The sequence below is a fragment of the Cetorhinus maximus genome, chromosome 2 (assembly GCF_964194155.1).
Source record: "Cetorhinus maximus chromosome 2, sCetMax3.hap1.1, whole genome shotgun sequence".
In the NCBI taxonomy this organism is placed as follows: domain Eukaryota; kingdom Metazoa; phylum Chordata; class Chondrichthyes; order Lamniformes; family Cetorhinidae; genus Cetorhinus; species Cetorhinus maximus.
Window position 1 is genome coordinate 132,284,445 of NC_135880.1, and position 20,935 is coordinate 132,305,379.

Here is a 20,935-nt window from a genome sequence, read left to right on the forward strand (position 1 = left end):
TCTTCAGTTTGTTCAGAGTGACGTTAAGTTCTTCCTGTTTCTCTTCATAATTTTCCAGAGGTACAAACTTTGACCTGAGGGACCCTCGTATTGTGTGAAGGTCTTTCAACAGGTTTTCCTTTTCTTTGCGAAACTCACTTGCTTCATCTTGAATTCTGTTAGCCAGCAGAGTCTCCTTGAGTTTCTTCTGTTGTTCTTCCCTATTGTTGTTTAAGACAATCTTCATTTCTTCAGGTTGCTGAATGGTTTTTCATCCGGTTGCATTCCTTGGAGTCTTCAGGCTCTTTCTGAAGTACCTTGCCTTGTTCCATTTCCAATTCAGGAACCCTTCCTGCTTCCTTTTGAAATCTCACTGGCCAATCAAGGTTAATTTCCCTCAACCAATTTCGACCTAGAAGGTTTGGTCTTCTACCTTCTAATACCATCACTGATAGTTGTGCTGTTTGGTGTCTATAATAGACATGTACTCTGGTGATACCTTTTACCTGGATTTCTTCACCTTGGCAGAAGTTTGTTCCAAATTTAATTGTCGAGCACCTTTATTTAAATATCTGAAAGTGTGTTCTCCTACTACAGTGGTAGAAGCACCCGTACCTACTTCCATTTTTAAGAGTTTACCATTCACTTGCAATGTGACAGTAATTTGCTCTGCCGTCCCAACTTTCGTGTTGAATCAGGAATAAATGTCAGAATTGGTTGTTTCTAGCTCTTCCACACTATATACTTCATTGGACTTTGTTTGTTGCATGGAAGCTTGTTTTAATCTTGCTTTGCAATGTTTCCGTATGTGTTCTCTTTTGTGACAAAAATAACACTCCACCTTTTTAAATTGCCAATCGTTAGGAGTAAGATTGTTTCCACCTTGATAAAAATTAGTTTTCAAATTTGCTGCTAAACTGTTTTCTCTAAATTTTCGGTTAGCGGGGTCTGTTTCCTGCTTCGCAGTGGAGTCCTGGCTTTTTGTACCACCTTCAGCTGACCACCCAACTAGGAAAATGGCACCATTTTGTGCACCTTGAATCAATTGTGAATCTCTTACAGCGCTTTAATTCGCAAGTGCTATTTCTAACAGTTTCTTAAAATCAAGATCCACTTCAGCCAGCAATCTTCGCTGAATAGCATCCTCTCGGACACCACAGACCAAACGATCCCTGAGCATATCATTCAAGGTTTCACTAAAATCAAAATATTCCGTTAGTTGTTTTAATTTTGCCATGTAGGTAGCAGGGTCTCCCCCGGGGCTCTATTCCATGAATTGAACCTGAACCTCTGCATTGTGACTGAGGGCTTGGGTTGAAAATGTCGCTGAAGGTCTTTGAATCTGGGGCACCAGGGGCCATCAAGCTTTGAATTAAACTGTAGGTCTTGCTTCCACAAATACTCAGGAGAATCACTCTCCTCTTTTCCTCTCCCGTGATTTCATTGGCTTGAGTATATCTTGCTTTCTTTATTTAATTATCTTAGATACTCACAATTGCTGGGTGAGGGACAGCGCCAGATCTCATTTAACCTCATCGCCAATTTGTTATAAAGTTGACTTTCCAGGCAACTTTTCTTGGTGGAAACATTGAACTTTATTTACAAGACAACAGCAGTAGCATCTACATGTGTGCATCTGACTCTATAACTAAAGAAGAACTCCTCCTGGAGGTTCCCCGTGCTGCTAACTCATTGGTTTACACAGATCATGTGATCTTACAACACAGGAATATTCTTAAAGCTACAGTCCTAACGTTTACCAAAACTATAATCACTACAATGATCACCTACTCCCTTCTCCCTCATATGCTTGACTGGCTTCCCCTTAACCACATCTATGCTCATCACTTCAACCACTCCTTGTGGTGACAAGTTCCACATTTTTACCACTCTCTGGAAGAAGTTTCATATTGGAGTTAAACTTGTGTTATGTGGGTGCTCATCATGTCCACTGGTGTACATTGGATACCGAACCCAAAAGTAAAATGATAATGAGGAGCTGGTATTACAATGCTACTGACAGGTGCATTGAACTTACTTCCGGGTTAACAATATTACATCAAAAGCCACCTCCTTATCATTCCACCTGTTCCCAATGTGCTTCCAAGTTAATATTGAGGCCTAACCATCTCTAAATACTTGCTGTGTATGTATAAAATAATGCATAAGCTAAGCCTTTAAGTTCTTGTGTTGCTGGAGCAAGAATCCAGAGTATGAAAGTTTAAATGCCAACAGGGCAATTTGAAAATTTGAATACAGCTTAAAAAAGCCAAAAGATAAAAAAATAAAAACAGTAAATGCTGGAAACACTCAGCAGGTCTGAGATCATCTGTGGAACGAGAAACAGAGTTAACATTTTGAGTCCACATGACTTCTTCAGAAATAAAAAAATTGGTGTCAACATAAGTGACCATGAAGCTACTGGATAGTCATAAAAACCAAACTGGTCTTTAAAGAAAGAAAGATTTGCATTTCCAAAAGGCTTTTCATCAGCACCAGATGTCTTAAAACACTTTACAGCCAATGAAGTGATTTTTGAAGTATAGTCTCTGTAGGAAACCCAGCAGCCAATATGACTTGGCAAGCTTCCACAAACCAGAATAGTAGTGATCAGACCATCTGTTTTTGTGATGTTGTTGATAGTGAGACATAAATATTGGACAGGACACTCAGTTCAAAAAAGGTGTCATATTTGACTCGAAACATTAACTCTGTTTCTCTCTCCCCAGATGCGGTCAGACCTGCTGAGTTTTTCCAGCGCTTTCTGTTTTTATTTCAGATATTCAGCATTCGCAGTATTTTGCTTTGATATATACTTGGGATAACTCCCTGTTTTTCTAAGAAATAGTACCATAGGATCTTTTATATCCACCCAAACAGGCCTCGGTTTAACGTCATAACCAAAGGATGGCACCTCTGACAGGGCAGTGCTCTCTCAGTACCACACTGGAAAGTCAGCCTTGGCTTTAGGAATCACGCCTACTGTCCTTACCTAGTCTGGCCTATACACGCAGCTTGCTCCACTTTCTGAATAGGCTTAGCAAGCCATTCAATTGCAACTAGGAATGGGCAATAAATGCTGACCTTGCCAGTGATGCCCACATATTAAGGGTGAACACAATCGAGAAAGATTTTCCATAGCAATTCTTACCCAAGATCTGCTTCCAGCCACACGGAACATTGCAGGTACAGAAAAGGTAGGATTTACTCCTATTAGCTTTAGAACATTAATCCAGGGTTTAAATTCAAAGGGAGTGTCCATAGAATCACCTGAAAAATGGCACACACTGTAGGCTTGCTCTTACCAGCAGCTCAAAGGGTGGGACATTCTGACTTTCCTAATAGGAGCTCCTCCCCCTCATTTGAATTGGCCACTTGCTCATGTAAAACTTGTCCAGAGAACAAAGCAAGTAGCAAACATGGCTGGGGAATATGCAGTTGAAAAGCAGCAGTTCCTACAGAGCTGCTGGGCATGATTTTCTGACTCACCTACTCTTAGTGGGGCAATAGTTCCAATTAGAACTTTGAAATATCGAGACTAGAATATACTTTAAGAGATAAGTTTATTCATTTATAAAAGTGCCAGTTTATCTTTACAATGATAGAGTTGTTTTGTACACTTTAGAAATATATTATGAAAATTTAAGATATTCAGCTCTCTCCTTTTGCAAAAGCTAAAGGGCAGAATTTTCCAGTGCCGCCAACAGTGGGGATCGTGCCAGGTGGGGGCACAAAATTTGGCGTGATGGCAAAAGCGAGTTTTCCGTCGGCGGGAAAGTAAGTTGGAATCTTCCCTTCCTGGCTTCCATGGCGGGTCGAGTTTCCCGCTGCTCCAATTCGGGATCCGCACTTGCACCCTTTGCATCTCATGAATGCTCATTAAAAACCCAGCTCGCTGGAATCATGTTCTCACTCCGAATCTAATTGCCCCACTAATGCATAATTAGACCAGGCTGATTCACGAACGGATATAAGTGGCATGCCCCCGGAGACGTGCACTTCACTCACGACTTTGAAGTTTATACACGCAGCATTCACCTACCTTTCACTGCATTGCTGCCATAACTCACGGCTGTTCCATCTCAGCGCCAAGGCTGCTCACCATCAGGCAGGACCAGTAGGCAAGGAAGGGGTGGCAGGCAGAGGCATGACCGGAGCGGTTGGGGGGGTGGTGGGGGGTTGACTAAACAGAGGCAAGGGAAGGTGTGGAAGGTAGGCATATGACTTGAGGAGGGGTGGCAGTGATTGGAGCCTAGGAGGGAAGGGGTGGACAGAGACACATGACTGGGGGAGGGGTGACTGAAGACAGGTGGGAAGGGGTAGACAGAGACACATGACTGGGGGAGGGGTGACTGGAGACGGGTGGGAAGGGGTGGACAGAGACACATGACTGGAGGGGGTTGGTGTTTAAAGGAAGGGGGGGGAGAAGTGTGAGTCAGTCCTGGGGCAGTGCGGACCACATTGTCAGGGGCAGAACTTAAAGGCTGTCCTGGGGCAGTGTGCACCTTGCTACAAGGCTGTGCCTGGCACGCATGTCTTGGTCCCAGTCCAGGGAGGGGGAAGGTCCTGTCTGTGCTGTGTCAGTCATGCACATCATGGTGTTAAGGGCACGGTCAGTCCCTCACACATTTGGGTCCGGGGGTTGGTGGCTTGGTACTGGACAACAGGTGGCACTGTCATGGTTAGGGGAGACATCTGCAGCCTGTAAATGGGGAACTGGGAAGTCAGAGGTGGATAATTGATGGCCCCTTAGGGGGGTGTCCCTGTAGGTCACTGTGCATGGGGCCTGAAGATGGGGAGGGGTGAGTGCAGCAGGGGGCATGGGGGCATCAACAGAAAACGGTTCAGGGGAGGACAGGGATATCGACTATAATAATGCAGGGCTTCAAGGTTAAAGGTGGAGGCAGGAGAGTGATTGGGGGAATGGAAATTTGCACATGATGAGCCTCGAGGAGGATAGGAGGGACTTGGACGGTAACAGAACGGGGTTGGAAGTTGGTCTGCGAGTAGAATTGGAGCAGCACCATCTCGATTCCCTGATGCAATGACGCGGGGTAAAAATAACTTTGGGAAAAAATTGCTCAGGGAGGGGTCTAAGGGTTTGTGGGAGGTGTGGACTACTGCACTTTTGGGCCAGTTGAAGGGGCACGCTAATAATTTCTGCCTCAGGACATGGAAAGCAAGGCTCAGCTGAGAGATGTTAGGCAGAGTCAAATGCCAATTGGAGGATTTGGGCACCTTAACTTGCAGTGCGCTTTCTTGTGAGGATCCATTAGAGCCTGGGGCAACCTTCGATTTGGTTTGAATGACCATTTGTCCATCATAGAGAATTGTGAAATGTTCAGAAGGGTCAAACTATTAAGGGGCCATGGCTGCAGTACATATGCAACATGCTCCGGACAACTCTACACATTGTAGTTGGGATGTTCAGGGCTTACAGGGCACACATTTGCAGTCATTAAATTAGTGCAAGGCTGAGCTCTAGTCTACTCAAAAGGAGGCAGCCTGACAGTGCCCTGGCTGTGACTGATGGTGCATGACTGTACTCACCCACATCCAACCCCCTTAGTGAATGTGCTGTCATGCCTGGGACCGGGGTGAGGGTTAACCTCAGCCGCCTGTGATCCTTTAGGATGTGTTTCAGCTGCAAGGGTGGATCTGGGGATGGAATGAGGGTGGCCCAAGGGATTCAAATTACTCCCTAGCTTGGCGATGGAAGGTGACCATTGCAGGGTAAGGTTCAATCATGTGTCTCATCTATATTACCACAGAAACAAGGAGGAGTGCAGAGTGCAGGCTGCAGGCAACGCTGCCTTTATCATGGCTTTGATGCAACTGAGGAGGAGAAGAAGGGCAAAGGGAAGACCCTCGCATGGAAGAACATGGGCCAGTGGGGTCCCATGAAGACCTTGGAGATGAGGAGGAGAGACCAGTTCCACAGAGGCATTTGGCATGACCCGGAGTGTAACGAAGATGCCTTTCATACTTGGAGACGGGCGAGAGACAGTGCCTTAGATGCCTTCGCTTGTGAAGGGATGTGGTGGCTCACATCTGCCACATTCTTCGGAAAGATCTGACATCACAGGGGCTGGGAAGCCGTCCATTACCAGTGGCTCTAAACGTGAATACTGCACTCAGCTTTTTTGCATGTGGCACATTCTAGGCCTCCACTGGGGACCTCTGCGGAATATCACAATCCTCCACTCTTAAATATGTAAGGGAGGTCACTGACGCCCTATTCAATAGGGCACACAATTAATCCAGGTCACCTTGGTTGAAGCCAGCCAGGCTGCCAGAGCAGTGGGATCTGCACCGATCTATGGCTTCCCACAGATGCAGGGTGCCATCAGCTGCACACCTGTGGCCTTAAGATCTCCCTGGCAGTAGCCAGTAAGATTTATCAATAGAAAAAGCCTCTGCTCTCCCAACGTGCAGCTGATCTGTGATCACCAAAAGCAGATTATGCAGGTTTGTGTGAGGTACCCTGGGAGCTTACATGACTCTTACATCTTGAGTTGCTCGTAAGTGCCACAGATCTTTGAGCAGCCTCAGCACATTCAGGGTTGGCTCATTGGTGATAAAGGTCACTCAAAAAGATGTGGCTAATGGTGCCTGTTTGGTGGCCACAGAGTGCTTCAGAGGAGGGTACAATGCGGCACATTCTACAACACACTCCTTGATCTAGCAGACCTTTGGCATACTGAAGATGCATTTCAGCTGACTGGGCTGGTCAAGCGGCACTCTCCAGTACTCTCCACAGAGGGTGTCCCGTGTCATCGTGGTTTGCTGTGCCCTACACAACCTGGCGCTCCAAAGAGGGGGGATGAGTTGTCAGTTGGAGGGATGGAGAAGCTGTATGTCTCTTCCAATGAAGTGGACTGGTGTAGGGTATTGGTGAAGTGTATTGGTATAGGGATGACAGCGAAGAGAGAGAGGATGATAATGCCCAATAGGAAGAGGCGAGGCTATTGCACAGGCAAAATGCAGCAGGTGTGCCCATGAGGCCCTTATAGTGACAAGGTTCCAGGGCAATGAAGAAGACTAGTTCATATGAGTGCATTTCTCCTATCCTTTCAATGCAGGGCACACATTAACACCTTTGTAAACCCTCAGCATCTCAATGAAGGACATAAATCTCAGAATGAGTCGTCACAATCTTGCATGATGATGGCTTCACCCTTGGAAGGCTAAACAGCCTCTGGAGCATGTGGCCATTCTGTAAGAACTTTACTAGCGCTCAGTCTGAACCAAATACACATTGCCCAGTACTTTCAAGCACCACACCAACATTTCATTGCCTACAGCAGCCTTCAAGGGACAGGAGCATCATTACAAACCTTAGTGCACTCATGGCAGTATGTCTGGAGCATTGAAAGGTGCCTCAAAGAGGAAAATCACCAATCACTGGTTCTCGCTTGACCATCTAAGGACTGATCTGAAATCGGACTGCGGCATCTCTCCAAAGGCCATCTCTCATGCATGAATAATGTTCAGGACTCATCCTAATACTGAGCCCCCTGGATGACATCACTCTTCAGCACTGTGACCTGTCACTCTACATCATGGAAGTGAGTTTGTGAGCCAGGTGACTTTTGTGTGCACAGAGAGAGCTTCAGAAGCACCATCACGTGATCACTGATAAGCCCTCATGACCCAGCTTTGTCGGGAGCTTACCAAATTCACGTCCAGCATTGCCATGGCATCAGGGCGTGATATGGCCCAGTCAGTCTCGACACCGCACTTAAGCATTACTTAGGAGCTTCACTAATACTAAAGACCACACAGCAGGTGTACTGGAGCTTCACTCTCATCCCACATTTTTATTCTACCAGATTAAGATATAAATGAGGAAGCCTAGGACACTGATGGCACTGTCACAATCAGAGAACCATGTCGATTGCCCTTCTGAGAGCTAGCACAGCCATCATGTCAAGCCACACGAGCCAGACCTTCAGGTGCAAACCAGAATCCTCACATGGAATAGGCCGGCATCATGAGGCTAGACAGACACCTATAACATCGCATCGTCGTTGCCGTCTAGCAGGCATTTCAGGAGTCACCAAGTGCTAACTGGCTTCATTACTCTGCATCCTGCAGGTGGAGAGTGGGAACTATTATAGGGTAATGTTTGGCCATAAACGCGGTCGCAAGTTAATGCTGCAGCCGACAGGAAAGGCCAGGGTCCTCGATGATTACTTAAACTGTAACCCACACTCAAACTTGATAGCAATTACATGGAGGCTATTAAAAAGTTCGCTTGATTGGAATGACTCCAATGCAGGCTGTGCTGAAAACCTATAACATCTACAGAGCACACACTTCAATGCAGCAGCATCAGGATAATAAAAAACTTTCCAAGATCTATACTTATGAGGCCACATTATATGTTCCTCGGACACAAATCTTACATTTGCATTGTCCAAGCACCATTTTCATATAGGAACTGCCTTTGTTCATGTCATTTCTATGGACATAAAGGGACTGACTGAGCTGAGATTGAGCGAGACACCATTGATCTGAGGGACACGATGGGAGGTGCTTGAGGAGGGGGTGGGGGGACATCGATTACACTTGGATGACCTCGGAATGCATCACATGGAAGAGCCATTCACCACCAGAATGAATTTTCTGCCTCTTCTTTGAGAAAAAGCAAAACGTACTTTGTACCTGTGCAAAACATATACAGTGAGAGGACACCCGTGCCACCATTGGAGGTCATCCAGAGGGCTCAGTATTAGGATGAGTCCTGAACATTATTCATGCATGAGAGATGGCCTTTGGAGAGATGCTGCAGTCCGGTTTCAGATCAGTCCTTAGATGGTCAAGCGAGAACCAATACTTCTCAGTACTTCTTAATTTTTCTTATCTTACCACTGCGTCTAGTTACATCCCCGACATCACAGCAGTGCTGACTGCTATGCCCTGTTGTCTGGGATGACCTTGGTGGGTGTCTTCTGGAGGCCTGGGGTCTGGAGGACCCCAGCCTGCTAAAGATCTCCTGCTCTGTGTCCAGTTCACCCTCCTCAGCCTGACCTATTGGAATAATTAGGTCATAGGCAAAGGGGATTTGGAGCGGCTGGACACCCTTGGAGTGTCCTATGTGGAGGCCCCTGGGGTGTCCGGCTGCTGATCCATCTCCTGTGGGTGCCCAAGGGGCCCTCCCTGACTCCTTGAGGAGAGGGGCACCAGGAGGGAGATTGAAGTGTTCCATCCCCCTCTTGCCTAGCCACTGATGGATGCCATTCATGGCTACAGCGATGGTGTGCAGGCCTGACCGCATATTCGGCAGAAACTCAGCATTCTGCTGGACCAGGGTCTTCACAGCGGCTGCTGACCTTCCAATGGTGACCTCAATGCGCCCTTATGCCGAAGTCACAAGATCAGACAAAATGTGGATGGATTCCTCCATCCATCATTCTAATCTGCTTATGGCCTCTGACAGCCCTGCCTGCTGTACGCCTGCCTGTCTTTGGAGTTCTGAGGGCTGATTCCAGAGGCTCATCATCAGATTCGGAATTAGCAGGAGCTTGGCCCCCTGCAGTCCACCGAGTGTCGGAGACCTGAGCCTGGGTCTTGCGTTCCGAGGTTGGGCATGCGCCTGACCCGAGCGCACATAAAATAACGCAAAAAGACATTGGATGTGCATCCCGACGTCATCGCGCACACGTGCAATATTGAGGTTGGCGGGTGCATGCAGAAGTTGGAGCAGCGCTCACCGACAATTAAAGGACCAATCAAGGTCATTTAAAAGCCTATTGACCGCAATTTTAGGTTGCTCTTGTGACTTTTAGCTCATCACATGGGCAAAGCGAGTGGGCGGAATTCACGTTTTAAACATTTCCTCAGCCAAGGGCAGGATGAAATCTCCGTGAGGATATAAAATAAAAAGGAATACCTGGGGACAGCATTTTTATGAGGTATGCTTTCAGGTGCTTGACTGTGCTGCATGGATATATTTTGCAACATTTTTGTGCTTTTTTTCATTATTTGGAGGTCTGCAGCTCCCTGAGGCAGCTGTCTGCCTTCAGGGAGCTCAGCGGAAGTGCTCACCAGCACCCGCGGTGATGTTGGTGCCCACCCTCTTCCCACCCCCATTGGTGGTGCTGAGCCTTCCTCAGGGTGTGTTTCACCCTGGCTGGCTGTTATTGGCCGGCCAGTGTGAAATCACGTTCGGGGCTGATCGTGGTCAGGGGCCCGTTTCCTGTCCGCTCCCGGGCCCGCCGATCACGTGCGCCCAACGAGTGCAAAATTCAGGCCCTTGGCTGTTACTGACTCTGCCGTTTACTTGCTGTGCTTACCAGATAGTGACCCCAAGCCTGCTCCAGAACTATGTCCCACTGAGGTGTGTGTCTCTGTGCTCGTGGGGGGCACAGGTGAACACAATAATGGGTCTTCCTCGGATGCTCCCTCAGGATCCTCATTTGAGGAGGGGCTGAGCTGGGGCTGATGGCCTGGTTGGTAGTGTCTCTCCGTCTTTCCTTGCTGGTGGCTATAATAGAGAAAAGAGGTCATTAGAGATTGGCTGGAGCATCACCTACATTAAATAACACAGTCATTGTCAGCGAGTGGCCAGTGACTCCTGTATGGATCCTCACTGGCTTGTTGGGAGATGCTGATCTCACCTTCCGAGCAGGAATGGTTTCTGTCACCGTCAGCCAGCTCTGCCGGTTGTTCCTCAAAATGAGTGAGTGGCCTCAACTCCGGCATCCTCCCTCTAGTCTGGGATCTTTCCCTCTTCTTGTGGGCAATCTTGCCCTACATAAAGACAGATGGACGGACTGTGAGCACCACAGATGAGAGAGCAGATCATAAGCATACACACCTGCAGTGTGTGCTGAGTGCCTCCTAGTAAGGACTGAAGATGCAACTTGTGCAGGATGTTACAGGAGATGATGATGTTAAAGTGTCTGTGACACAATCAGTGTTGATGCCCTTTCTGCTGGTAGTGTGTGAGATCCCTGTGGACTGTAACCTCTCGAGTGGCCTCATGAGAGTGAGAGTTGGGAGTAAGGAGAAGGTTGGCTTACCCTGGGGGAGTGAATAAGACCATTCATCCTCTTCCTACACTGCAGGGCAGCCTTTTTCTGGGGTCCACAGGCACTCTGGCGACCTCCTCCCAAGCCGACGTGGTGAGGTTGATGGACCTCTGGCTTCCACCCAGAGGGTAGACGACCTCCCAGTGCTCCTGGACTGCCTGGAGGAGTCTCTCCTGGGAGATATCACTAAACTTGGGAGCAGAAAGGGCTTGTTTCTTCTGTGGGCCATCACTCGCCACAAGAGATCCTGGGCTGCAGAGAGTGAATGTGTGTTTGGGTGCCGTTTAAATATGGTGCTCAGACCTTCGACCCTGTGAGGTAATGGTGGGGTGGACAAATCCCAGACCGACCTCCACCCAACGAGAATTACGCTGAGTTTCGCGCCAGTTACCACAGTTCAGAACAGTCTGCAGAGCTGACAATTCCGCCTAAAGTGTTTTTCTCCCAGTGCTTTTTAAGGCCCTTAGTTGCTGCATTCCTAATTATCCATTCAAAAGCAACTAGTTTATTATTAGTTGCCCCCAGAGCCGGAGCAGTCCCTAGGCACGACTGGGTCCCTCAATGCAGATGGAGGCCAAAGTGTGCATCCTTCAGCTTTGTGATGCAGTGCACCAGAGAACAAACTGCTTGTTTCAGTACAAACTCTCTCTTGTCAGACTCTAAGGCCTTGATTTTAATCCCCCCTCCCCTGACCCTATGCCACCCATCCAGTGGGGTAGGGATAGGGGGTTAAAGTATTCAAGGTACTCAATCGCAACCCAACCTCATTCTTGTCCTTCAAATTTTAAGGTACTGAAATCAGGCATTAGCGGTGTTCCCATAAAAGGCAGTTAGTAGCCTGATTAATCTTCCAAAGTTGCGGCCTGATGACATCACCGGTAGCTTGATTTAAATTTAAGTGGAAGTGAGGAGCAGGCCTAAACTGGAGGTTCCAGGGCAATGAAGAAGACTAATGAGTGGGCAAAAACGTGGCAGATGGAATATAATGTGGGAAAATGTGAGGTTATGCGCTCTGGCAGGAAGAATAGAGAAGCTGAATATTATTTACATGGAGAAAGACTGCAGAAAGCTGCAGCACAGAGGGATTTGGGGGTCCTCATGCATGAATCACAAAAAGCTAACATACAAGTTCAGCAGGTAATGGGGAAGGCAAATGAAATGTTGGCCTTTATTTCAAAGGGAATGGAATATAAAAATAGGGAAGTCTTGCTAAAACTATACAAAGCACTAGTTAGACCACACCTAGAATACTGTGAACAGTTTTGGTCCCCTTATCTAAGGAAACATATACTGGCATTGGAGGCAGCCCAGAGAAGGTTCATTAGGTTGACCCTGGGGATGGAGGGGTTTTCTTATGAGGAGAGGTTGAGTAGGTTGGGCCTGTACTCATTGGAGTTTAGAAGAATGAGAGATGACTTTATTGAAACATATAAGATTCTTAGGGGGCTTGATAGGATAGATGCTGAGAGGTTGTTTCCCCTTGTGAGAGAGTCTAGGAACACATAATCTCAGAGTTAGAAGTCACCCATTTAAACAGAGATGAGGAGGAATTTCTTCTCTCAGAGGGTAGTCAATCTGTGGAATTCTTTACCACAGAGGGCTGTAGAGGCTGGGTCGTTAAGTATATTCAAGGCTAAGGTAGGCAGATTTTTAATCAGTAAGGGAATCAAGGGTTATGGGGAAAAGGCAGGAAAGTGGAGTTGAAGATTATCAGATCAGCCATGATCTCATTGAATGGTGGAGCAGACTCGACGGGCCGAACGGCCTACTTCTGCTCCTATGTCTTATGGTCTTTGAACTTCCAGCTGCCCATTGCTGATTCAAGGCTAGAGATGCTGATTTCCAACTTCCAAAGGTAAATGCTAACGTTTTGCTCTTCCGGGCCCCGAAAGGAAGGCCTGGAGCTGAATTTCCCTTTTAGGTCAGGGACCGTCCACCCAGGTCCCTGTTTCCAGCTTCCTGCCATAGGGTTCCCTCCTCTCCGACATTCACACCAAGAAGGTTGCCTTCGGATAGGGAGCAACCTTGAAATGACAGGTCTGCAAGAAACTAAAGCAGATGAATCAGTTGAAGGTAGGAAGTAATTAGATGGTTTACTTTTCATTCAGCAGATGAGAAAGTACTTTGTATTGAATGCACACATTCTAACCTTTCCTTCTGGTTAACAGTATCAGAGTGACGCTTTTGTAATTAATGTTGATAACTTTAAAATAAAACAGTGAACAAGTGTTCAGTGTGAGTAACAACTGTGTCGGAGAATGGAACAACCTTTCACTTTTCGCATTCAGCATCAATAACCAGCACTTCCAGATCAGATGAGTTGCCTCCTCACTGCAAAACAATCGAAATATATAGCTTCACTTTACTGAGGGTCCATTGGAAACACTTCAACAGCTGAACTACAGATATTCGAAGTACATCTAAAAGCAAGTTAGCATATTTAACAAAATAAAGGAAGTCAATTGCAGCACGTGGAACACATTGCATAGTAGATGTACTAAGCAGCTGAGACAGCTGGCTGTTCCTGGACATGGTTTTAGGTGCTAACAGTAACTAACACTTGCTATGCTGGCCCACTGTGTTGGTGGTTAGTGGGTTTTGATCATGCCATCAGGGCTTTCACAGTGATGTAATCTGGGTGAGATATGGCAGTCTCTACAGTTGATGTTCCCAATGAACTAGGAGTGGGGACTAAATTCTGAACATTTATTTGATCTCAGAGCGGGCTATCTGTCATAATGCCTCAAACCACAATGTAGGGGCTGTGAGAGGATCTCCTGTTGCCACCAATTTATTGAATGAACCAGGAGTGAAGGCACATCTGTGTAAGAAATTGAAATAAATAGTGTTTGGAAGATGGCACCTTTTTTATGTGTGTGTTGTTTGTCTTTATTTGTTCATGGATATGGGTGTCACTGGCTAGGCCAGCATTTGTTACCCATCCCTAATTGCCCTTGAGAAGGTGGTGGTGATCTGCCATCTTGAATCGCTGCAATCCATGTGGTGTATCGGGATACTCACAGTGCTTTTAGGAAAGGAGTTCCTGGGATTTTGACCCAGCGATAGTGAAGGAACTGTTAGGGTTTGAAGATCAACTTGTGCTACATGCTTGAGATATGAAGATCCTGTCTAGAGAACATCAGGGGCTTTGTCACTACATTCCTGGGTCCTGCTACACGCTGATAGGTACAAGGTAGTAGGAGTCAACAGGTAGATTAAAAGAATGGCTGACATCACTGAACTGAGCAGATATCTGTGACACAACCAAAGTCATAATACGAGCCACTTTGTTGTTTTTACTCTTTGCCAAATCAGGGCCCTCTGCATTATATACCAGTCCTTAGTAGAGAAGGTAAGACAGTCAGTCTGCTGCCAGACCTCTGTCAATGTGACTGTAACCAAGTACTGGGAGGAATGTGAGAGCAGCTATTTTGGAGCATATTTTTTGCTGCAGCTGATTGCTGGAACTAGGAAATAACAATATTTAATTTCTTGTGGTTTCATTGAAGACAGCCTGGTGGACACATACCATTCCATAGGAGCTGTGATGTGTTTCTGCCAATTGTTATCAATTCTGGAATTGATCCACATACTCACAGGCATTGAACAGAGCCTGTTTCTTCCCCGATTCTTACAGGTAGGATTTGAAACCTAAAATAAACCAAATTCATTATTTTCCTGTGCGACCTTGTGATTTCTGTTTCTTTATTAAATCCAATGACTGACCTTCCTCAGATAGGTACTTTGACTGAACAATGTGATATCCAATCTCTTGGACTCTATTGGGTTTGAGGTATTATTTATTAAGGGAGGTGCATGTTATAAATGCAGCTTGGGTGAGGCTTCATGAGAAAGGGAGTTTCTGAAATACTTATAGCATTTCCAGCAGGATTCACTTGTTCTGGCAACGTTATATATCATGATTCGAAAAAAAAAATGTAAGGTTTGCAATCGTTACATAATATTATACAATTATAGAATCTCAGTGCAGAGAAAGAGGACATGGCGCTTGTGCTGACTCTTTGAAAGAGCATAACAATTAGTTCCACTCCCCTTCTCTTTCCTCATATAGCCCTGAAAACTATTTGTTTCTTAAGTCCCAAATGCAAGTTACTCTTGAATCTAGCTTCCTTTTACGTATTACACTCCAGGTACAACTCTTTGAGTTAAAAAAAATTCTCCTCATCTCCAATCTGGTGCTTTTGCCAATTATCTTATACTGGTGCCCTCTGGTTAACAACTGTCCTGACAGTGGAAACAGTTCCTTACGACCTATTGTACCATAAGCCCTCAATATGCTGCCTAGCTGCTTATTTGGAACTTTTTTTTTGCAGAAATCAGGTTAATCAAACCAATTTTAAAAAAACAACTCATCTAAGTAAATGATATTTTTATCACAGATTCTTTAAATTAACATTGAACATCAGTTTAGTGTGACCTGGTCTGGTCTGTCACAGTGTAACAATTCTGAATGATCTTAGTCCACAGTTTCAGAGTTCAGCCAATTTCAGTCACTCTGATTAATATTGTGCATTGCAGCTAGAGAAACAGATGTAATAAAAAGGCAAGCTCTGGGATGAAATTGTTTCCTTCTTTCAAATTGTCAGATCATTTGTGTGAACTTCAAATGTGAGCTCAATGAGTGGAAAGCTCACAGATTTATAGTCTGCGTTTCTGATTTATAATTCCAGGTTACCGAGAGGAACATAATCCTTTTTGTGGTCATCACCAGCCAAGAGGAGATGCAGTCTAAACATGTTGTTTGGGCCTTGTTTTCCCTCTGGGGCACCCTGGATGTGATGAAGTAAGTAATTGGGCAGTATGATTGACCAATAGCCTATACTGAGTGAAATCTCTATTAATCTTTGTATATAAGAAAATAAATTTCTACAAGGCTGATACCTAGAAAAGAAAGCTCATAAAGCACAACTTCAGAGTGAAGCCTCAACTTGTCTGTTCTTGGCTGCAGAACATTTTGGATCATGGTTGCCAGCTATTGATGCCTCATATTAACACTCAGCATTTTATGGACCTAGTCACCCAGACAAGAATCAGCAAAGCTGCTCCCCTCTCCCTTGGGTCACACTCCTCATGAGTGTGGTGATTAAATCATCAGAATAGGCCCCTATCTCTGCTCCACAGCAGGGGCAAGCATGGAAGGCCGTGAATGGGGAGAGCGCGAATGAATGGCAATAAAAGCAGAGGGGTGAGAATAGACAGAAGTGGAAAGGAGGAGAAAGAATGGGTGGCAGTGTAGGTGAGAAATGAAAGGTGAAAATGAAGGGGAGGAGGAAGGTGAAACATGATGACAATAAAGGGGAAAGAAATGTATGATAATGGAAGGGCAAGGGGAGAAGCTGAGTGTGTGCATTAAAGTTAGTCGGGAAAGAAAATGCCAGCATTAAATGAGAGAGAATGGGCTGGGTGAAGGCTGGAAATCAGGAGGACTAGGTGGAGGCTGGAGATCGGGAGGACTGGGAGGAGGCTGGAGATCGGGAGGACTGGGTGGAGGCTGGAGATCGGGAGGACTGGGTGGAGGCTGGAGATCGGGAGGACTGGGTGGAGGCTGGAGATCGGGAGGACTGGGTGGAGGCTGGAGATCGGGAGGACTGGGTGGAGGCTGGAGATCGGGAGGACTGGGTGGAGGCTGGAGATCGGGAGGACTGGGTGGAGGTTGGTGATTGGGAGGACTGGGTGGAGGCTTGAGATCGGGAAGACTGGATGGAGGTTGGAGATCAGGAGGACTGGGTGGAGGTTGGTGATTGGAAGGACTGGGTGGAGGCTGGAGATCGAGAGGACTGGGTGGAGGGTGGAAATCGGGAAGACTGGGTGGAGGTTGGTGATTGGAAGGACTGGGTGGAAGATAAAGGCTTCCTGGCCTACAAAGATGTTAAAAGAGCTATTTACCTTGAGGAACCAATTGCTCCCACCTTGGATCAGCTGTTGGGAATCCCACAGTTTGGCCCTCTCCCTCATTCACTGTGAAATATAAGTCACACGTTGATCATGTCATTAGGCCATCACTGCACGAGCAGGAACCTCACCCATGCCTTGATTTATGCACTTCAAAATGTAAAGGGAGGGAAATGAGGTCAGGTTGCTTGATCCTAATATCTTAACCCCTTTCCCTCTCCCACCCATTGTTGGAGCCGGGGTTTGGGGGGACATTAAAATCAAGACCATGCTATTTTCCAACCCTGGCAGGTGTCACCTCCATCTGTAGTAGTGGGGATTTAAGTCATTCCACTGTCCTAAACATTTTTATCTTACATTCACTCTGTCTCTTAGGTTTACTTAACACCAATGTGTTGGAACTTTTGACAAGTTAGATAGGCACTGAGTGAATGATCACTTTTTTCAGAATAATACTTCAAAAAACGTAGTGACTTACAAATCCGACTTGGCCACATTTCCAAATATGTTAGATTTATGTGCTTACCTTGCAAAGAGGGTACTCTTTTAAGCTGCATTCATACATGCATTCTGGCAAGGTACCAGAAGACACATGCATAAGTGAAGTGATGAGTTAATGCTTTTCTGTCCATAAATTATCTTTGCCAATAATAATGTTTGTCAGTATAAAATGTAGTCTGAATAAAATGTCACTTCACTGATTTTTTGGGTCATGAAGACTCTGAGAAAGAGGAAGCTATTTTGTCAAATGTTACGTAACATATCATGAAGCATGCTAGAGAATGACTTTTTTCTGTATCGGGGGAATTGTACTCATTTGGATCACTACGTAATCCTAGATACTATATCGAGAGTTTTCTGCATATTTATATTAGACTCTAGGCCAGAATTTTATGTTCAGCAGGTGGGCGCGCACCCGACCCGAATGGGCATAAAATCGTGCGAGATGACATCGGGCAAGCGTCTGGATGTCATCACGCACTGGCATGACATTTCGCTCAGCGGGCGCACGCAAAAGTCAGAAGTGCGTCCACGGACAATTAAGCGGGCAATCAAGTTCATTAATGGCCCAATTGTAAGCGATCTTTCGTGGCCCGTCCAACCTTACAGTTGGCAGACGGGCCAATCAGCCAAGCGGGCTTTACATTTTTGATGAAGCCTCGTCCAAGGGTGGGATGAAATCTCTGTTAGGATATAAAATAAAAAGAAATATCTGGGGACTTTTTTTTTCTGAGGTATGCTTTCAGGTGCTTGATTGTGCTGCATGGACGTTTTTTACTGTATTTTTGTGCTTTATTTTAATTGGTGGAGGTCTGCAGCTCCCTGAAGCAGCTGTCTGCCTTCAGGGAGCTCAGTGGAAGTGCTCAACAGCACCCGCGGTGACGTCGGCGCCCACCCTCTTCCCGCCCCCACTGGCAGTGCTGAGCCTTTCTCAGGGCGTGTTTTGCACTGCCCGGCCATTAATTGGCCAACCAGTGTGAAATTACTGTCGGAGGCCGATCGCTGTGGGGGGCCCGTTTCCCATCTGCTCCCGGCATTGCAGATTGTGCGCGCAGGACGAGGGTAAAATTCAGGCCTAGGTTTTTTTGCTCCTTCATTTGAATTCTGAGGCAGCCCTGGATGCTGGCATTTTGTATAAAATATTCCCTTCACTGACACTACTGTGGTTGATTAGTTTGTGAATATTCATTGTTAAGGCTTATACACTAACAGAAGACATTTAGTTCAGGAACTTGAGGACAATCAACATCAATAAAATCATACCCAAAAAAAATTATATCAAGTTTCCAGCTCAGAAACAAACCATTTGGCTCTATTTGTCTACACTGGTGTTTATGCTCCACCCAACTCCGCAACGGCACCCCCCCAACCCAACCCTGCAAACCCCACCTCCTGCTTTCAGCATATCATTCTATTACTTTCTCCCTATCTAGCTTCTCCTTAAATGCGTCTGTGCTATTTGTCTCCACTACTCCTTGTGGTAGAGAGTTCCACATTCTAACCACTCTCTGAGGAAGTTTCTCCTTTGTTAGTAACTATCTTAAATTTATGGTCCCTAACTTTGGTCTCTCCCATAAGCAGAAACATCTTGTCGACGGCTACTGTATCAAACCCTTGCATAGCCTCAAGGACATCTAACAGGTCACCTATCAGCCTTTCTCTAGAAAAATGACCTCCAGTCTTTCAGCCTTTCCTGTTCTGGTGAAGATGAAGCAGGGGAGAGGAGGTTGAAATGCACAGGAAAGTATGCAAGGGAAAGAAAATAGCTGAAAACTTCTATTTTGGTAATATTTACAAAGCAAAGGGCTACAATTTACTGTAGCAGCTTGTCTAGTGGGTGGCGGTGGTATAGTGGTATTGTCACTGGAATAGTGCTCTAGAGACCTAGGGTAACGCTCTGGGGACCTGGATTCCCACCATGGCCGATGGTGAAATTGACACTCACTGATAGTCATAAGATGGTGAAATTTGAATTCAATAAAAATCTGGAATTAATAGTTTGATGAAGCCATTACTGATTGTTGTAAAAATCCATCTGGTTCACTAATGTTCTTTAGGGAAGGAAATCTGCTGTCCTTACCTGGTTCATGACTCCACATCTGATTGACTCTTAAATGCCCTCAAGGGATGGGCAATAAATGCTGGCCTAGCCAGTGATGCCCACATCCAACGAATAAAAAAAAAATCTGCTGTTGCCCTTGTGTGTTTAGGTTTTTACATTTTTTGCATGTCAAGTTGCTGAAAGTGCAAGTGGATAATGGACTAGGGAAGAAAACCAAACATCTGAGAAATGAATGAACAGGGCACACATCTGTGTATCTCCTAAAGGAACCAGATTGAGGGATTGAGAAATAAACAGCACAAGGGCTGAGAAGGAAGTGTAATTTGGTGAAATCAATGTCAAATCAGGTACAGGTAGAGAAATAAATGAGGGGAAAGCAAGAGAAGATTAAGAGAAAAGGCAAGAGAATGGAAACATTAAAAAATTAATTTTAAAAAAATCTCTAACAACTAAAAGCGGAGGAAATGAGACCCTATATTTGTAATAATTAATTTTCAGTGCCAGAGGGGTTCACTGGCAATACTTACAGTGTATTAAAAGTGTATTTAGAATGAAATGGGCAAGACTTTACTTTTTGTAGTGAGTTTAATTTGTATCTGCCGCAAATATACTGCAACGTCATGTCATTCAATGATGAGGCAGACAGCAAAATGCTGATTTCAGGAAACTAATGGTGGAGCAGCGCAACTCAAACAGCAACTTTTAGATATTTGAGTTTAACCATGCTTCAGCCCCTCACTTTAAGTTACTGTACCATTTGCTTATGAATATCGGTGAGTGTCAACAATCTCACTGTAGAATGTATTTAAAGTTTTGAAAGTCTGTTCAGGCTGATAAAAAGAAATAAGGAGCAGAAATAGGTCACTCAGCCCTTTGAACCTATTCCACCATTCAGTAAGATCGTGGTTGATCTGATAGTGGCCTTGCCTCCACTTTCCTGCCCATCCCCATAACTCTTGACTCCCTTGTTAATCAAAAATCTAACTGAGCCTTGAATATATTCAATGCTCCAGCCTCCACTGCTCTCCATGGAAGACAACTCCAAAGACTAACGACACTCTGAGAGAAGAAGTTCCTCCTCGTCTCTGTTTTAAACGGGAGACTCCTTAAACTGTACCTCTTAATCCTAGATTCCCTCACAAAAGGAAACATCCTCTCAGCATCTAGCCTGTCAAGCCCCCTCAGAATCTTATGTTTCAATAAGATCACCCCTCATTCTTCTAAACTCCAATGATTATAGGCCCGACCTGCTCAACTTTTCTTCATAAGACAACCCCTTCATCCCAGGAATCTGCCTCGTGAACCTTCTCTGAGCTGCAACCAACACAAGTACGTCTCTCCTTAAGTAAAGTGACCAAAACTGTACACAATACTCTACATGTGGTCTCACCAATGCACTGTACAGATGTAGCAAGACTTCCCTACTTATACTCAGCCCCACTTT

At 45.6% G+C, this 20,935-nt stretch overlaps 1 protein-coding gene across 1 annotated transcript in view; it reads left to right on the forward strand.

Moving 5' to 3' along the window:
* Positions 1–20,935, forward strand: part of hacd4 (3-hydroxyacyl-CoA dehydratase 4) — a 61,748-nt gene that overhangs the window by 33,304 nt on the left and 7,509 nt on the right. The window contains exons 3-4 of the mRNA XM_078569473.1: positions 14,525–14,652; positions 15,707–15,819. Coding sequence (XP_078425599.1) covers positions 14,525–14,652; positions 15,707–15,819 — 241 coding nt within the window. The remainder of the gene's footprint in view (positions 1–14,524; positions 14,653–15,706; positions 15,820–20,935) is intronic.